At 40.5% G+C, this 15,875-nt stretch overlaps 1 protein-coding gene across 1 annotated transcript in view; it reads left to right on the top strand.

Annotated features, from left to right (window-relative positions):
- LOC131950058 (fibrillin-1-like) overlaps nucleotides 1–15,875 on the top strand; it is a 34,306-nt gene that overhangs the window by 15,636 nt on the left and 2,795 nt on the right. Inside the window, exons 6-19 of the mRNA XM_059312091.1 lie at nucleotides 1,898–2,020; nucleotides 3,058–3,183; nucleotides 5,786–5,941; nucleotides 6,341–6,463; nucleotides 7,068–7,190; nucleotides 8,152–8,274; nucleotides 8,984–9,109; nucleotides 9,424–9,549; nucleotides 9,654–9,776; nucleotides 10,674–10,829; nucleotides 12,243–12,365; nucleotides 13,328–13,453; nucleotides 14,290–14,412; nucleotides 15,034–15,285. Of these exons, the coding sequence (XP_059168074.1) occupies nucleotides 1,898–2,020; nucleotides 3,058–3,183; nucleotides 5,786–5,941; nucleotides 6,341–6,463; nucleotides 7,068–7,190; nucleotides 8,152–8,274; nucleotides 8,984–9,109; nucleotides 9,424–9,549; nucleotides 9,654–9,776; nucleotides 10,674–10,829; nucleotides 12,243–12,365; nucleotides 13,328–13,453; nucleotides 14,290–14,412; nucleotides 15,034–15,285 (1,929 nt within the window). The remainder of the gene's footprint in view (nucleotides 1–1,897; nucleotides 2,021–3,057; nucleotides 3,184–5,785; nucleotides 5,942–6,340; nucleotides 6,464–7,067; nucleotides 7,191–8,151; nucleotides 8,275–8,983; nucleotides 9,110–9,423; nucleotides 9,550–9,653; nucleotides 9,777–10,673; nucleotides 10,830–12,242; nucleotides 12,366–13,327; nucleotides 13,454–14,289; nucleotides 14,413–15,033; nucleotides 15,286–15,875) is intronic.

The raw sequence follows: 15,875 nt of genomic DNA, 5'->3' as shown, positions 1-15,875 counted from the left end.
CAGGTGGTACAATAAGGTTAAAAACATGAAAAAAAACAGGTGGTACAATAAGGTTAAAAACATGAACAAAAAACAGGTGGTACAATAAGGTTAAAAACATGAACAAAAAAACAGGTGGTACAATAAGGTTAAAAACATGAACAAAAAAACAGGTGGTACAATAAGGTTAAAAACATGAACAAAAAAACAGGTGGTACAATAAGGTTAAAAGCATGAACAAAAAAACAGATGGTACAATAAGTTTAAAAACATGAAAAAAAAAGATGGTACAATAAGGTTAAAAACAAAAACAAAAAAACAGGTGGTACAATAAGGTTAAAAACAAAAACAAAAAAACAGGTGGTACAATAAGGTTAAAAACATGAACAAAAAAACAGGTGGTACAATAAGTTTAAAAACATGAACAAAAACAGGTGACCAAAGTGTCACCTTTAAACTTCAATGACATGGGCTAGTCAATAAAACAGCTAACTGCCAACAGACCCAGAACTGCATCCACTAATCATGACTTGAATCTAATTGAATGTCAATTATCCATTATTTATCAGTACTGTTTAACTATACACTTTATTAATATTTCTTTAAAACTGTATTATAAAACTTCAAATTTAAACGTCTAAAAAATAGATTACTGAAAACAAATATCTGCAGCATGGCTGCTATTGTTATAGCTGCTCGAAAGGGAAGAATGTTCGATTTGAGGTGTTTCACTTTACTGTACATAACGTCCATGCTACTCATATTATTTTTCCCCCAAAATTTATTTCAGCTTCAAGTATAATGTTATATCTCTTCCTTCCTTCCCTTCCTCTAAAAAAATACACCTTTGTATTATAGATTCGATTCTCCAGCTTTCTACAATTCATTCTCTTACAACTAAATTAGTGATTTCAATTTCAGCTCTTATAAATTCCAAATCGACTTTTAGTTTGACTTAAGCTCCAGCTATAGATTCATACCCCCTCCACCCCCGAAAAACAAATACTTCTAATATAAATATTCCATGTCAATCTTTTGGGACCTCTTCCCTCACCCCTTCCCCACCCCTTCCCCACCCACTAAAGGACATCACAGTACCAGTTTACTAATTCTTTCATCTTTCAAAACTTGAAATTAGACGTTTTGAATTAAGCACAAATAAACTATTTATGAGAATACAAAAAAATGGCAGAAAGAAGTAATACGAGTTTAATTTTGTATCAGTCCCCACGAGCCTATCAAAAAACGAACACAGAGCTGCAAATAACATCCGAGACTAAGATATGTGCATGGGCAAATTGGTTTTGTTAAGTCCAACATTGGCTCGATGAATAGATAACGGACAAACAATTTTAGAAGAAAGAAAATGTTTCCAGACCCGGGATTCGAACTCGGGACTTTTGGAGTTATCGAGCATCAGCTTTTCTGCACAACCACACAGTCCTGCCTTTTAAAACCTGGTTTTGATATTATAAAACAAATTGTTTTGATATTTTTAAGCCTTATTTTGATATTTTTAAAACGTCGTTTTGATATTTTAAACACTGTTTTTATGTTTTTAACACTGTTTTGATATTTTAAATTCGCTTTGATGTTATTTTTAAACCTTGTTTTGATGTTTTTAAACCTTGATGTTATATTTTTAAACGTTGTTTTGATATTTAAAAAAAGTTTTTTTTTATATTTTTAAACCTAATTTGATAATAAAAAAACTTGTATTTGATGTTTTCAAAACATTGTTTTGATATTTTAAAAACTATTTTATATTTTCAAATCTGTTTTTGATATTTAAAACTTTTTTTATATTTTAAAACCTGTTTTGATATTTTTAAAATTTGTTTTGATGTTTTTAAAACGTATTTTCACGTCCCACTTATCGCCCTTTTTCCGTCGCCATGTTTGGTCGTCTGTCGTCAAGACGTGGACGAATGCCAGACAAACAGCGGCGGGTGTGAGCAGGTATGCGAGAACAGCCCCGGCTCCTTCCAGTGCTCGTGTCACAAGGGATACGCCCTCCACGAGGACAAGGTCACCTGTAAAGGTCAGAGTTCTAAAATTAGAAATGGGTTGGGTATACAAGTTGTGAGAAAATTGTTGTATTCGAGTGATAGTGAGCAAAGAAAATAAAAAGTTTCATGAAAACATGAATGTAATATCGTAAATGGGAGAGTATTTTATTTAAAGAATCTAGTTTCATGGAAGGGAAAATAGTATCTGTATTAAAAGTAAACATACAATCAGTAAAGGAAACATCCCATCACAATAGTAATCCTAGAATCTATCTGAAAAGGAAACAGATCCCTCACCTAGATGTTAACCTATGTAAGTTAACTATCTAACCAGATGTTAACCTATGTAAGTTAACTATCTAACCAGATGTTAACTCATGTAAGTTAACTATCTTACCAAATGTTAACCTGTAAGTTAACTATCTTTCCAAATGTTAACCTGTAAGTTAACTACCTAACCATATGTTAACCTATTAAGTTAATTATCTATCTAGATGTCAACCTGTAAGTTAACTATCTTACCAAATGTTAACCTTAAAGTTAACAATTTACCAGATGATAACCTATGTAAGCTAACATGTAAGTTAACTATCTAACCAAATGTTAACCTGTAAGTTAACTATCTCACCAAATGTTAACCTGTAAGTTAACTATCTCACCAAATGTTAACCTGTAAGTTAACTATCTCACGAAATGTTAACCTGTAAGTTAACTATCTCACGAAATGTTAACCTGTAAGGTAACTTATCTCACCAAATGTTAACCTGTAAGTTAACCATCTAACCAGATGTTAATCTATGTAAGTTAACTATCTCACCAGATGTTAACCTCTCTTATCAAATGTTAACCTGTAAGTTAACTATCTTACCAAATGTTAACCTGTAAGTTAACTATCTCACCAAATGTTAATCTGTAAGTTAAAGATCTCACCAGATGTTAACCTATCTTACCAAATGTTAACCTATATAAGTTAACTATCTCACCAAATGTTAACCTGTAAGTTAACTCGTCACCAGATGTTAACCTATCTTACCAAATGTTAACCCGTGTAAGTTAACTTTGTCACCAGATGTTAACGAGTGTGTCCTGAAGACAGCGGGGTGTGAGGACACCTGTTACAACACCGTAGGGTCCTTCAGGTGTGGCTGTAGTCGAATCGGCCAGGTACTGGCAGAAGATGGACTCACGTGCAAGGGTGAGTACTAGCAGAAGATGGACTCACGTGTAAGGGTGAGTACTGGTAGAAGATGGACTCACGTGTAAGGGTGAGTAAAATACAGTCAGAAGATGGACTCACGTGTATGGGTGAGTAAAATACAGGCAGAAGATGGACTCACGTGTAAGGGTGAGTACTGGTAGAAGATGGACTCACGTGTAAAGGTGAGTACTGGTAGAAGATGGACTCACGTGTAAGGGTGAGTACTGGTAGAAGATGGACTCACGTGTAAAGGTGAGTAATGGCAGAAGATGGACTCACGTGTATGGGTGAGTAAAATACAGGCAGAAGATGGACTCACGTGTAAGGGTGAGTACTGGTAGAAGATGGACTCACGTGTAAAGGTGAGTACTGGTAGAAGATGGACTCACGTGTAAGGGTGAGTACTGGTAGAAGATGGACTCACGTGTAAAGGTGAGTAATGGCTGTAGTCGAATAGGACAGGTACAGGCAGAAGGTGGACTCACGTGTATGGGTGAGTAAAATACAGGCAGAAGATGGACTCACGTGTAAGGGTGAGTAAAATACAGGCAGAAGATGGACTCACGTGTATGGGTGAGTACTGGTAGAAGATGGACTCACGTGTAAGGGTGAGTATTGGCTGTAGTCGAATAGGACAGGTACAGGCAGAAGGTGGACTCACGTGTATGGGTGAGTAAAATACAGGCAGAAGATGGACTCACGTGTAAGGGTGAGTAAAATACAGGCAGAAGATGGACTCACGTGTAAGGGTGAGTAAAATACAGGCAGAAGATGGACTCACGTGTATGGGTGAGTACTGGTAGAAGATGGACTCACGTGTAAAGGTGAGTAATGGCAGAAGATGGACTCACGTGTATGGGTGAGTACTGGTAGAAGATGGACTCACGTGTAAAGGTGAGTACTGGTAGAAGATGGACTCACGTGTAAAGGTGAGTAATGGCAGAAGATGGACTCACGTGTATGGGTGAGTAAAATACAGGCAGAAGATGGACTCACGTGTAAGGGTGAGTACTGGTAGAAGATGGACTCACGTGTAAAGGTGAGTACTGGTAGAAGATGGACTCACGTGTAAGGGTGAGTAAAATACAGGCAGAAGATGGACTCACGTGTAAGGGTGAGTACTGGTAGAAGATGGACTCACGTGTAAAGGTGAGTACTGGTAGAAGATGGACTCACGTGTAAAGGTGAGTACTGGTAGAAGATGGACTCACGTGTAAGGGTGAGTAAAATACAGGCAGAAGATGGACTCACGTGTAAGGGTGAGTACTGGTAGAAGATGGACTCACGTGTAAAGGTGAGTACTGGTAGAAGATGGACTCACGTGTAAAGGTGAGTAATGGCAGAAGATGGACTCACGTGTATGGGTGAGTACTGGTAGAAGATGGACTCACGTGTAAAGGTGAGTAATGGCAGAAGATGGACTCACGTGTAAAGGTGAGTAATGGCAGAAGATGGACTCACGTGTAAAGGTGAGTACTGGTAGAAGATGGACTCACGTGTAAAGGTGAGTAATGGCAGAAGATGGACTCACGTGTATGGGTGAGTACTGGTAGAAGATGGACTCACGTGTAAAGGTGAGTACTGGTAGAAGATGGACTCACGTGTAAAGGTGAGTAAAATACAGGCAGAAGATGGACTCACGTGTAAGGGTGAGTACTGGTAGAAGATGGACTCACGTGTAAAGGTGAGTACTGGTAGAAGATGGACTCACGTGTAAGGGTGAGTACTGGCAGAAGATGGACTCACGTGTAAGGGTGAGTACTGGCAGAAGATGGACTCACGTGTATGGGTGAGTAAAATACAGGCAGAAGATGGACTCACGTGTAAGGGTGAGTACTGGTAGATGATGGACTCACGTGTAAAGGTGAGTACTGGTAGAAGATGGACTCACGTGTAAGGGTGAGTACTGGCAGAAGATGGACTCACGTGTAAGGGTGAGTACTGGCAGAAGATGGACTCACGTGTAAGGGTGAGTACTGGTAGAAGATGGACTCACGTGTAAGGGTGAGTACTGGCAGAAGATGGACTCACGTGTAAAGTGAGTACTGGTAGAAGTGTTACTCACGTGCAATAGTGAGTACACTATTGGCCGAAGTTCGATTGACTTGTAATGATGAGTACACTACTGGCTATACTTATATTCACGTCTAAGGATGAGTAAACTATAAACAAAAGTTGGATTTACTTGTAAGGGTGAGTAAACTACTAGCAGAAGGTAATACCACTAGTAAGACCTACACTACACAACTAATACATTTACTGACCCAGTGTGTCTCAATATGTTGACGGCGGACTTATCATACATTAAGTTTAAACGTTAAGGAAACAATCTTTTTTTATTTTAAAAAAATCTGTATTTTAATTAAAAACTATATAGATCTCTATCAACATCGTCGATATACATTTGATCTTGTAAAATTAGTCACTAAAGGGTCAATAAATTGATAACTGTACTAGCAATTATTGTTTGGATTTCTCACCGTAGTAGAGTGTTTTAATTTTTCATTTCTAAACTCCGAAAATGTTGAAGTTTATATACAATTTTCAATCGATTCTAAAGTTACTCTTTCTTTTACACTTCACGCAATCAACCCACCAGAGTGCTTAAAGAACCAGTTCTTCAACCGTTCCAAATCCGTGTGCATGGACTGCCCTAAAAATGCACATGCGCGAGACGGCCTTGCCCTTTCTGTTCGGGATTGCCGTTGTGATAAAGGTTTCCATGGCAACCCCACTTTGGGCATTGGATGTCAAGGTAAGGTGACGTTGTCGTAAAACTTGGTTGTCGTAAAGGTTGAATGTCATAAAATTTCATTTTCGTAAAAGTTCAATGTCGTAAAAGCTCAATTTTGTAAATGTTCAGTTTCGCAAAAGTTCAGTGTCGTAAAAGCTCAATTTTGTAAATGTTCAGTTTCGCAAAAGTTCAATGTCGTAAAAGTTCAATTTTGTAAATGTTCAGTTTCGCAAAAGTTCAATGTCGTAAAAGCTCAATTTTGTAAATGTTCAGTTTCGCAAAAGTTCAATGTCGTAAAAGTTCAAAGACGTAAACGCTTAACGAGCTAAAGGCCACAAGCCAAAAATGAAATTATTCATACGGTGATGGTATATTTATATTGTCTTAAAAGAGCATTGCACTGTTCTAAAACATCTGCAGACGTCAACGAGTGCCACACCGGAAACATGCGGTGTTCCCACACCTGCGTCAACACGGTAGGAAGTGCCCACTGCGCATGTCCAGCAGGCTACAGTGCGGAAGCTGACGGCGCCAACTGTCAAGGTAGGCAAATGAGGCCGTAACATAGTCAATTGTAACCAATAGCAAAGTCAAACATAGCTCATTCCATACTTACGCAAAAAAAAAAAAAAATTTAAAAATAAAAACATCATTCTATTTTTTTTAAAACAATTATGTATCATGCAATAGGACTTGTAAGTAGGTCACCAACTTCTTATCATACAAGCCAGCTAGTATTTTTCAAACCAAGTGTGAATATGTTTATTAAATCGGTAAAAAAAAGAAATAAAAGTTACTTACGCTATTGTTAAGTTATTTAAAACCGTAAAATCTGATAATGATCTTTAAGAATTCACCTGCCCCTAGCTAACGAGTTTTCAAATTTTAAGTAAGAAAAGCAAAGAGACTTACAAGCCTTATTGTAAACCAATATTTATTTCGTTTTGTACAAAAATTAATTTGAACGAGGTTTTATGTCACCAACGGCTTTTCGTCAAAATAATCAATGTTTTTACAATCACAATATTTTTTACTCGCAAATTTTTTCACAAGTAGTTAGTTAGCCAGTTTTTTTTTTTTCATAATCTTTTCGCCGTCCTTTTTTGTTGTTGAAATATTTTATCCCGTTGTTGTTTCTATTGATCAGACGTGAACGAGTGCGAGCGAAAGAGCCACAACTGCAGCCAACTGTGTCACAACACACTCGGCTCCTACACGTGTCAGTGTCAGGCGGGCTACAGGCTGGACAAGGACGGTCAAGGCTGCACAGGTCGTCTGCTGCTGTTTTTACACACTTGCGGTTGTATCTCCGTGGTGGCGTAGCGACGGGGGGGGGGGGGGGTACATATGTCCCCGGGCGCCGACCCTAGGGGCGCCAAAATAAGCTCATTTTAGCTGCTATTTTGAATTATAAATATAAAAAATATCCGGGGGGGGGGCGCCAAATTAAAAGTTTGCCCCCGGGCGCCGGGAGGGGTCGCTACGCCTCTGTCTCCCCGTGGTGGCTTTGATAATCGCAGGCTATGTTTGCGTAGTCGTCTCAATTTGTTGATCAAGACACATTTTGAAGATGAAGTAGAGTTCATATTTTTAAATGACATAATCATACAGGATGATAGAGTGGTTAGCGCTATGCCCAGCAGCATTTGTTTTCCTAATGTAAATTCAGGTACCCATTAGAGCTGGGTAGATTCAGCGACATCCTATAGAATCAAGTAAAAACAGGGTCGAGTTCGAACCCTCGGGCAGATGAGGGTCGTTAGCTGGGGACAGCCACTCTTCTAGGAGAGACAACTCCAGAATCAAACAACTGCTGCCTTGTAGTTTGTTCTTGGTTGGACAATGGCTATGGAAGCAAATCCAAAAAGAAAAGCAAGCTGAAATCGGAGTCAATGGCCTCATTGGCGCTTAACCAGTTGACAAGTACTCCTTAATTATGATGGAGGCGAGTCAGCAAAAAGCTCATGGTTGATAAATTCGAAAAAGTCACGAGTTCAAACCCTCTGGGAGATAAGGCGTGATCCCTTCCAACATTAAAAATTAAGAACGAAGAAGAAGAAGAAATAAGTAAAAATAAAGTAAAGAATCCCCTTTAGACCTAACTAGTCATTGGGCAGATGAGGTCGAATTCTTATATCTTTCTTGTGCCTACATTGAGTTAAATACTTACGGACTAAGCAGCATCAGATGACCACTGGGTGACCGGTCAGTTTTTGGCTCTCGTCTAGCAGATGTGGACGAGTGCTCCAAGGAGAAGAGCATGTGCTCACAGCTGTGTGTCAACACGCCAGGCAGTTTCACGTGCACGTGCAAGGAGGGGTTCGCTCTCAGTGAGAACAGTCTCATCTGTGAAGGTTTGTGGGAGTTGTTGGTGTGTGGGTGTGTGGGGGTTTGTTGACGGGTGGGTGTTTTTGGTGTGTGTGTGTGTGGGTCTTTGTGGGTGTTTGTGATGGTATGTGGGGGTTTGTGGGTATGTGTTAATGTGTGGGCGTTTGTGGTGATTTGTGATTGTTTCCGATTGTTTTATTGTTTGTGACGGTTTGTGGGTGTTTGTTGTTGTTTGGGAAGGTTTCTGTTTTTGAAACTGTTAATTTTTTTCTTATGTTTATGAAAGCTTATGAATAGTTTTGTTAGAACAAAATATTTTTTTCTGAGCAAATGTTAATGTTTATTTGCGAGCTGCTGTCTATTCTTATTTTCCTCCAGCTTCCAGATGACAACATCTTTGTAATCTGACATTATAGATAAATATTAACGAATGTAAATTTATTTATTAACTTGTGCTATAAATGTGCATATATTGACGAGGGCTTTAAATGTGCAGATATTAACGAGTGCTTTAAATGTGCGATATTGACCAGTGCTTTAAATGTGCAGATATTGAGTGCTTTAAATGTGCAGATATTGACGAGTGCTTTAAATGTGCAGATATTGACGAGTGCTTTAAATGTGCAGATATTGACGAGTGCTTTAAATGTGCAGATATTAACGAGTGCTTTAAATGTGCAGATATTGACACGTGCTTTAAACCAGAATTTATTGACGAGTGTTTTAAATGTGCAGATATTGACGAGTGCTCATCTGATAACAACCCGTGTCAACATTCGTGTGTCAACACCGAGGGGTCTTTCCAGTGCCAGTGTCAGGGGGCGGGGTTTAAACTCTCCCAGGACATGGTCACCTGTATTGGTCAGTTTTTGTATTTAATTGTGTTCAGGCTTGCCGTTTTCTGTAGCTCTACCTCATTTCTATTTGTTTTTTTCTTTCAGTTGTCCCCTCTGTCTTTTAATTGTCTTTCCCGTGTTTTTTAATTGTCTCCATTATCGTTTAATTGTCTCCCCATATATTTTAATTCTCCACTTACCTTTTCTAACTTGTCTCCCCTATCTTTCAGTTGTCTCCATCTTTTTTTTTGTTGTTGCTGTCTCTATCTATCTTTCAATTCGCGTGGGGTTTAACTCATTCGTTAGGTAAAATGTATTGATGTATTGCCTATTATCTAGACATCAACGAATGTATGGAGGGAGATAACCCATGTCCCGACATCTGCATCAACACCGTGGGCTCCTACCTCTGTGACTGCGACAGACCCGGATATCGTCTGGCCAGTGACGCGTCCGGTTGTGAAGGTAAACAAATATGGCGGATCTCGCTTCATGTGTTGTTTGTATAATTTTTTGTAGTTACATTTTAAAATTTAATACGAAATGAATATTAATTTATTTGACTGCAGATATAAATGAATGCAGCCTTGACCCTTGCCCCCACAAGTGCGTGAACACACCCGGAAGTTACCTGTGTATTTGTCCACCTGGTTTCGCCAACCCTTCTGACACCAACCAGACTTCATGTATAGGTAAGTTTACTGCAGGTAGTGAAGTCAACTCTACTAAACTTAACGGTTTACGGTAAAACCTTTAAAAAAATACTTATTTTAATATTAACAACGAGCCGACCCACGACGGCCTATCATACGCCGCTATTTAGTTGTTTTATTTTCTACTTTTCAGTAATTCATAATTTGTGAATTCGACAGTAGCCTACCAATGCTGCCACTGAATATATTTGCTTTAAAACACTATCAGTAGGTCGTTAAGGACGATAACCCCCCCTCCAAGAAGAGAATTATATATATAGATAGATTATTAACTAAAACGGTGACCATAAAAACACGCAAGCAAAAAAATGCGCAACTAAAAATTGCGCAAACAGAAAAGTACGCTCACAGAAAAAAATGCATTTAGGAAAATTTCCGCACACAGAAAAATCTTATTACCATTTCCGCGTAACATAATTAGTGATTAAAATGCTTACCACTTACATAACTAACAATAACAAATAAATATAAATTATTAATTATACATCTACCACTGAACATAAATACCACTAATATAGCGATTACTCTATATAACTACCATAACTACCTTGAAACACAGCTCCTTTTACATTTTTTCATATTTTACTCCGCATAATAAAAGCGTTTTCGGGACAAACATTAGATTATTTAATTAGAGAGAAAAGAAAAACAAAAACAAATTAATTCAATTAGAACCTTGACCTATAGAGAAATATATTTTTCTGAAATAAGAAAAGACAATTAAAGCACACATAATTTATAATCTATAAAACAATATAATTTTTGTAAACGTTTTTCTCTCTGAAAATCTAAAACAAGTAAAAATTGTAATTTTCAGAGTGTGGGTATGGAACATATCGGGGTCCTGATGACAAAAATAAAAATTGTAATTTTCAGAGTGTGGGTATGGAACATATCGGGGTCCTGATGACAAAACCTGCAGGCGATGTCCCCCTAGGACAAACACCAGCTCCACAGGCAGGACGTCCTTAGAGGACTGTACCTGCGTGCAGGGTTACAGGCAGGATACACACGGTACAGGGCTGTGCTTGGGTAAGTTGGACAGACACGGCTGTTTAAGTCAGTGAGACACACAGGGCTGTTTATGTTAGACACACAGGGCTGTTTATGTTAGACACACAGGGCTGTTTATGTTGGACACACATGGCTGTTTATGTTAGACACACAGGGCTGTTTATGTTGGACACACAGGGCTGTTTATGTTAGACACACAGGACTGTTTATGTTGGACACACAGGACTGTTTGGCTAAGTTCAAGTAAAATATGCGGGGCTGTGCTTACTATATAAAGTTTATAGCAAACAGCCTACTACCTCCTTTCCATCGGAGTAGAGTTCACCTGTTTCAGTCGTTCTTCTTCTTTGTTCTAAATTTTAACAAAATTAAGTATTGCGTGCCAACCTTTATACCGGAGTTAGTCTCCGATTTCGGCCTGCTTATCTATTTGGATTTGTTTCTATAGTTTGTTTCAGTCACCTCGGCATATGAAGGGATATTGTTTGTCTGGTACCTAACAGAGCTGCGTGGACTCATGAACTTTCTAGGAGCCCGGGACTCGAACTCGAGACTTTTGGTTAGCAGTCGTATGCTCTACCATCTGACCACGCCATCAATAAGTGCTATGCTTAGAGCGCATAAACTGTACAATGAAACCAGTTTCACTGAACCATGCCACTAATCCCCATAATCCCCGTTAATACAACGACTACTAATCTAATCGTGTATGGTCTGGTTGCAGATGTAGATGAGTGCAAGTCGGGTAAACCGTGCCACTAATCCCCATTATCCCCGACGACTAATCTAACCGTGTATGGTCTGGTTGCAGATGTAGATGAGTGCAAGTCGGGTAAACCGTGCCACTAATCCCCATTATCCCCGACGACTAATCTAACCGTGTATGGTCTGGTTGCAGATGTAGATGAGTGCAAGTCGGGTAAACCGTGCCACTAATCCCCATTATCCCCGACGACTAATCTAACCGTGTATGGTCTGGTTCCAGATGTAGACGAGTGAAAGTCGGGTAAACCGTGCCACTAATCCCCATTATCCCCGACGACTAATCTAACCGTGTATGGTCTGGTTCCAGATGTAGACGAGTGCAAGTCGGGTAAACCGTGCCACTAATCCCCATTATCCCCGACGACTAATCTAACCGTGTATGGTCTGGTTCCAGATGTAGACGAGTGCAAGTCGGGTAAACCGTGCCACTAATCCCCATTATCCCCGACGACTAATCTAACCGTGTATGGTCTGGTTCCAGATGTAGACGAGTGCAAGTCGGGTAAACCGTGCCACTAATCCCCATTATCCCCGACGACTAATCTAACCGTGTATGGTCTGGTTCCAGATGTAGACGAGTGCAAGTCGGGTAAACCGTGCCACTAATCCCCATTATCCCCGTTAATCCAACGACTACTAATCTAATCGTGTATGGTCTGGTTGCAGATGTAGATGAGTGCAAGTCGGGTAAACTCAAGTGTGAGCAGGGCTGCGTCAACACACCTGGCAGCGCACACTGCACGTGTAGAGTCGGATTTGTCTTGTCGGCGAACGGATTATCCTGTGAAGGTAATCCCTCTGTTTTTGTAACTGTCATCAAACTCTAATCCTAAACTGTCATCAAACTCTAACCCTAAACTGTCATCAAACTCTAATCCTAAACTGTCATCAAACTCTAATCCTAATCCTAAACCTAACCTAAACCAATATTATCATCCCTTTTATCAAACTCTAATCCTAAACCTAACCTAAACCAATATTATCATCCCTTTTATCAAACTCTAATCCTAAACCTAACCTAAACCAATATTATCATCCCTTTTATCAAACTCTAATCCTAAACCTAACCTATACCAATATTATCATCCCTTTTATCAAACTCTAATCCTAAACCTAACCTATACCAATATTAGCATCCCTTTTATCAAATTCTACTCCTAAACCTGTCCTGAACCTAATTAGCACCACTATTATCAAACTCTAAACCTAGCCTGAACCTATACTACAACCAATGTTATCAAACTCAAACCTACACCGAATCTAAAGTAACACCACTGTTATCAAACTCAAACGCTAAACTAGTCCGCACCTATATTAGCACCCCTGTTTTAAAACTTTAATCCTAAACCTAGTAACACCACTAACCATTCTAAAATCAAATAATTTACCTACCCTGCAGTTATACGTTAGTCCATTCCCCAAATTTAACATTACACAATGGTTTCCTTATTTCCGAACTGCTAACACTACTCTAGTTCTTATGTCGGAACTCACGTACAGCATTGTTAAGGCTCATTTAACGTGACACGTTTTGACGTGACACTGCTTCCGTGACATTTCTTGACGTGACACTGCTTTCACGTGATATTGCTTGACGTGATACTGCTTTCGCGTGACACTTCTTGACGTGACATTGCTTTCACGTGGTGACACTTCTTGACGTGACACTTCTTGACGTGACATTTCCTGACGTGACACTTCTTGACGTGACACTTCTTGACGTGACACGTGACACTCTCGTTTCTCGGCAGACGTGAACGAGTGTAAGAGTCACAATGGCGGCTGTGAGCACGTCTGCGTCAACACGCCCGGCTCGTTCCTGTGTCGCTGTAAGAGTAAGAGCTTCAAGCTGGCGGATAATGGGCTGTCGTGTGAAGGTAGGTCACGTGATAGGTCAGGTGATGGGCTGTCGTGTGAAGGTAGGTCACGTGGTCAGCTGTCGTGTGAAGGTAGGTCACGTGGTGGGCTGTCGTGTATAGGTAGGTCACGGGGTAGGTCACGTGATGGGCTGTCGTGTGAAGGTAGGTCACGTGGTCAGCTGTCGTGTGAAGGTAGGTCACGTGATGGGCTGTCGTGTGAAGGTAGGTCACGTGATAGGTCACGTGATGGGCTGTCGTGTGAAGGTAGGTCACGTGATAGGTCACGTGATGGGCTGTCATGTGAAGGTAGGTCACGTGATAGGTCACGTGGTCATCTGTCGTGTGAAGGTAGGTCACGTGATGGGCTGTCGTGTGAAGGTAGGTCACGTGATGGGCTGTCGTGTGAAGGTAGGTCACGTGGTCAGCTGTCGTGTGAAGGTAGGTCACGTGATGGGCTGTCGTGTGAAGGTAGGTCACGTGATGGGCTGTCGTGTGAAGGTAGGTCACGTGATAGGCTGTCGTGTGAAGGTAGGTCACGTGATAGGTCACGTGAACTGTTGTCGTGTGAAGGTAGGTCACGTGATTAGCTGTCGTGTGAAGGTAGGTCACGTGGTCAGCTGTTGTGTATAGGTAGGTCACGTGATAGGTCAGGTGTGCTGTTGTCGTGGGGGAGGGGGGTGTTCGGTCACATGATAAGCTGTCGCTTGAAGGTAGGTGACGTGTCACGTGATTGGTCAGGTGATCAGTTGTCTTTTTAAGGAAGCCACTCGACCAGTGACTTCAAGAAGGTAAGTCACATGACCATACAGGCCGTTGACACGGATTTCTAGCGAGTTTATGTTCATGTATTTCAGACGTCAATGAGTGCGAATCCCCGAACCATGAATGTGAGTACAGGTGCATCAACACGCCAGCAGGTGCCAAATGCACGTGTCCACCTGGGCACGAGCTACTGCATGATGGGAAAAAATGTCGGGGTGAGTACAGACTGGACCGATCGTGAGTCAGTTTTTGTCATCAGTACTGGATAAAAGGTGTTCTCTTGTGTAATGTAGCACTAGTACGTGTAGCATATGTAAATGTAGTATTTTGCATATATAGCACTAGTCAATGTAGCACTCGTCAATGTAGAGCTAGTCAATGTAGCAGTAGACAATATAGCACTATTCAATGTAGCACTAATCTATGTAGTATTAGTCAATGCAGCAGTAATGAGCATAGCAATAGTCAATGTAGCACTTTTCAAATGTAGCACTTTCCAAAAGTAGAAATACTCAATCCAGCCCTAGTAATATAACACGTTTCAAATGTATGACTGGTCATTGTTGCACCAATCTAAATAGCATTAGTAAATGTAGCTTTTAAAAAAAATGTAGTATTGGTCATTGTACCACTAGTCAAGATAGCATTCGTCCATGTATTTAGACTGTCGAACACCACTGAGCATAAAATCAAACATGCATAGTCTAATATTTAACGGGAAAATAACCCCAGCGTTGCAGCTCTGCAACAGCATACATTTAAGGGTTTAAAAACACCAGTCCACTTCTACTGCTACAAAAGACGTAACCATAACACTGTCCCTACTCCACCCTCAGACATAGACGAGTGTCGATCACGTAACGGCGGCTGTACGGGCACGTGCATCAACACACCTGGCTCCTACAGGTGTGAGTGCAACATCCCGGGCTACAAGCTGTACACGGACGAGCGCCAGTGCATCGACCGGAACGAGTGCGAGGAGGTCAAGGACGTCTGCGAGGACACGTGCGTCAACACGCCCGGCTCGTTCAACTGTTACTGCAGGAAGAGCGGGTTCACCCTGTCGGAGGACAAGCGGGGATGTCAGGGTAAATGTCATGTCAATGTCAGGGTAAACGTCAGGGTAAATGTCAAGTCGATGTCAGGGGTAAATGACATTTCAATGTCAGGGTAAATGACAAGAGCTGGTCAGGGCAAATGTTATGTCAGGGTAAATGGATGGGCTGGTATGTGAAAATGACAGGCTCAGTGTCATTATATGTGATGTTTTGTCAGGGATATGTCATTGGCTTGCAGGGGTAGGGGGCAGGCCAAATGTCATGTAAATTTCAGGCTCAATGCCAAGACAAATGTCATCATTGACTAGCAAAGGTGAATGTCATGTAAATGTCAGACTAATATCATAGCCTGGATGGTTGAATGTCAGGGAATATTTCATTGGCTTGCATGGTTAAATATCATGTAATTTCATTGTCTTTGGCCTACTGCCCCAGTCCTTGACCCCTCATGAATAATAACCTTATTTTGTCAAGGGAAAACACCATATTTTATTCGCAACAAATCTCATGTTTCGAAGGTGTAAATGTCATTTTTCGGTGCCAGTTATGACGTCAGCAAAGCAAGTTTGTCCGACGTCTCTTCAGATATCTGTACTAATCTAATCTTTTTTGTTGTCCCC

This window comes from Physella acuta, unplaced genomic scaffold, assembly GCF_028476545.2.
Source record: "Physella acuta isolate Inbredline_101_S28 unplaced genomic scaffold, ASM2847654v3 ptg000731l, whole genome shotgun sequence".
In the NCBI taxonomy this organism is placed as follows: domain Eukaryota; kingdom Metazoa; phylum Mollusca; class Gastropoda; family Physidae; genus Physella; species Physella acuta.
This window is presented reverse-complemented; position numbering and strand designations above follow the sequence as displayed.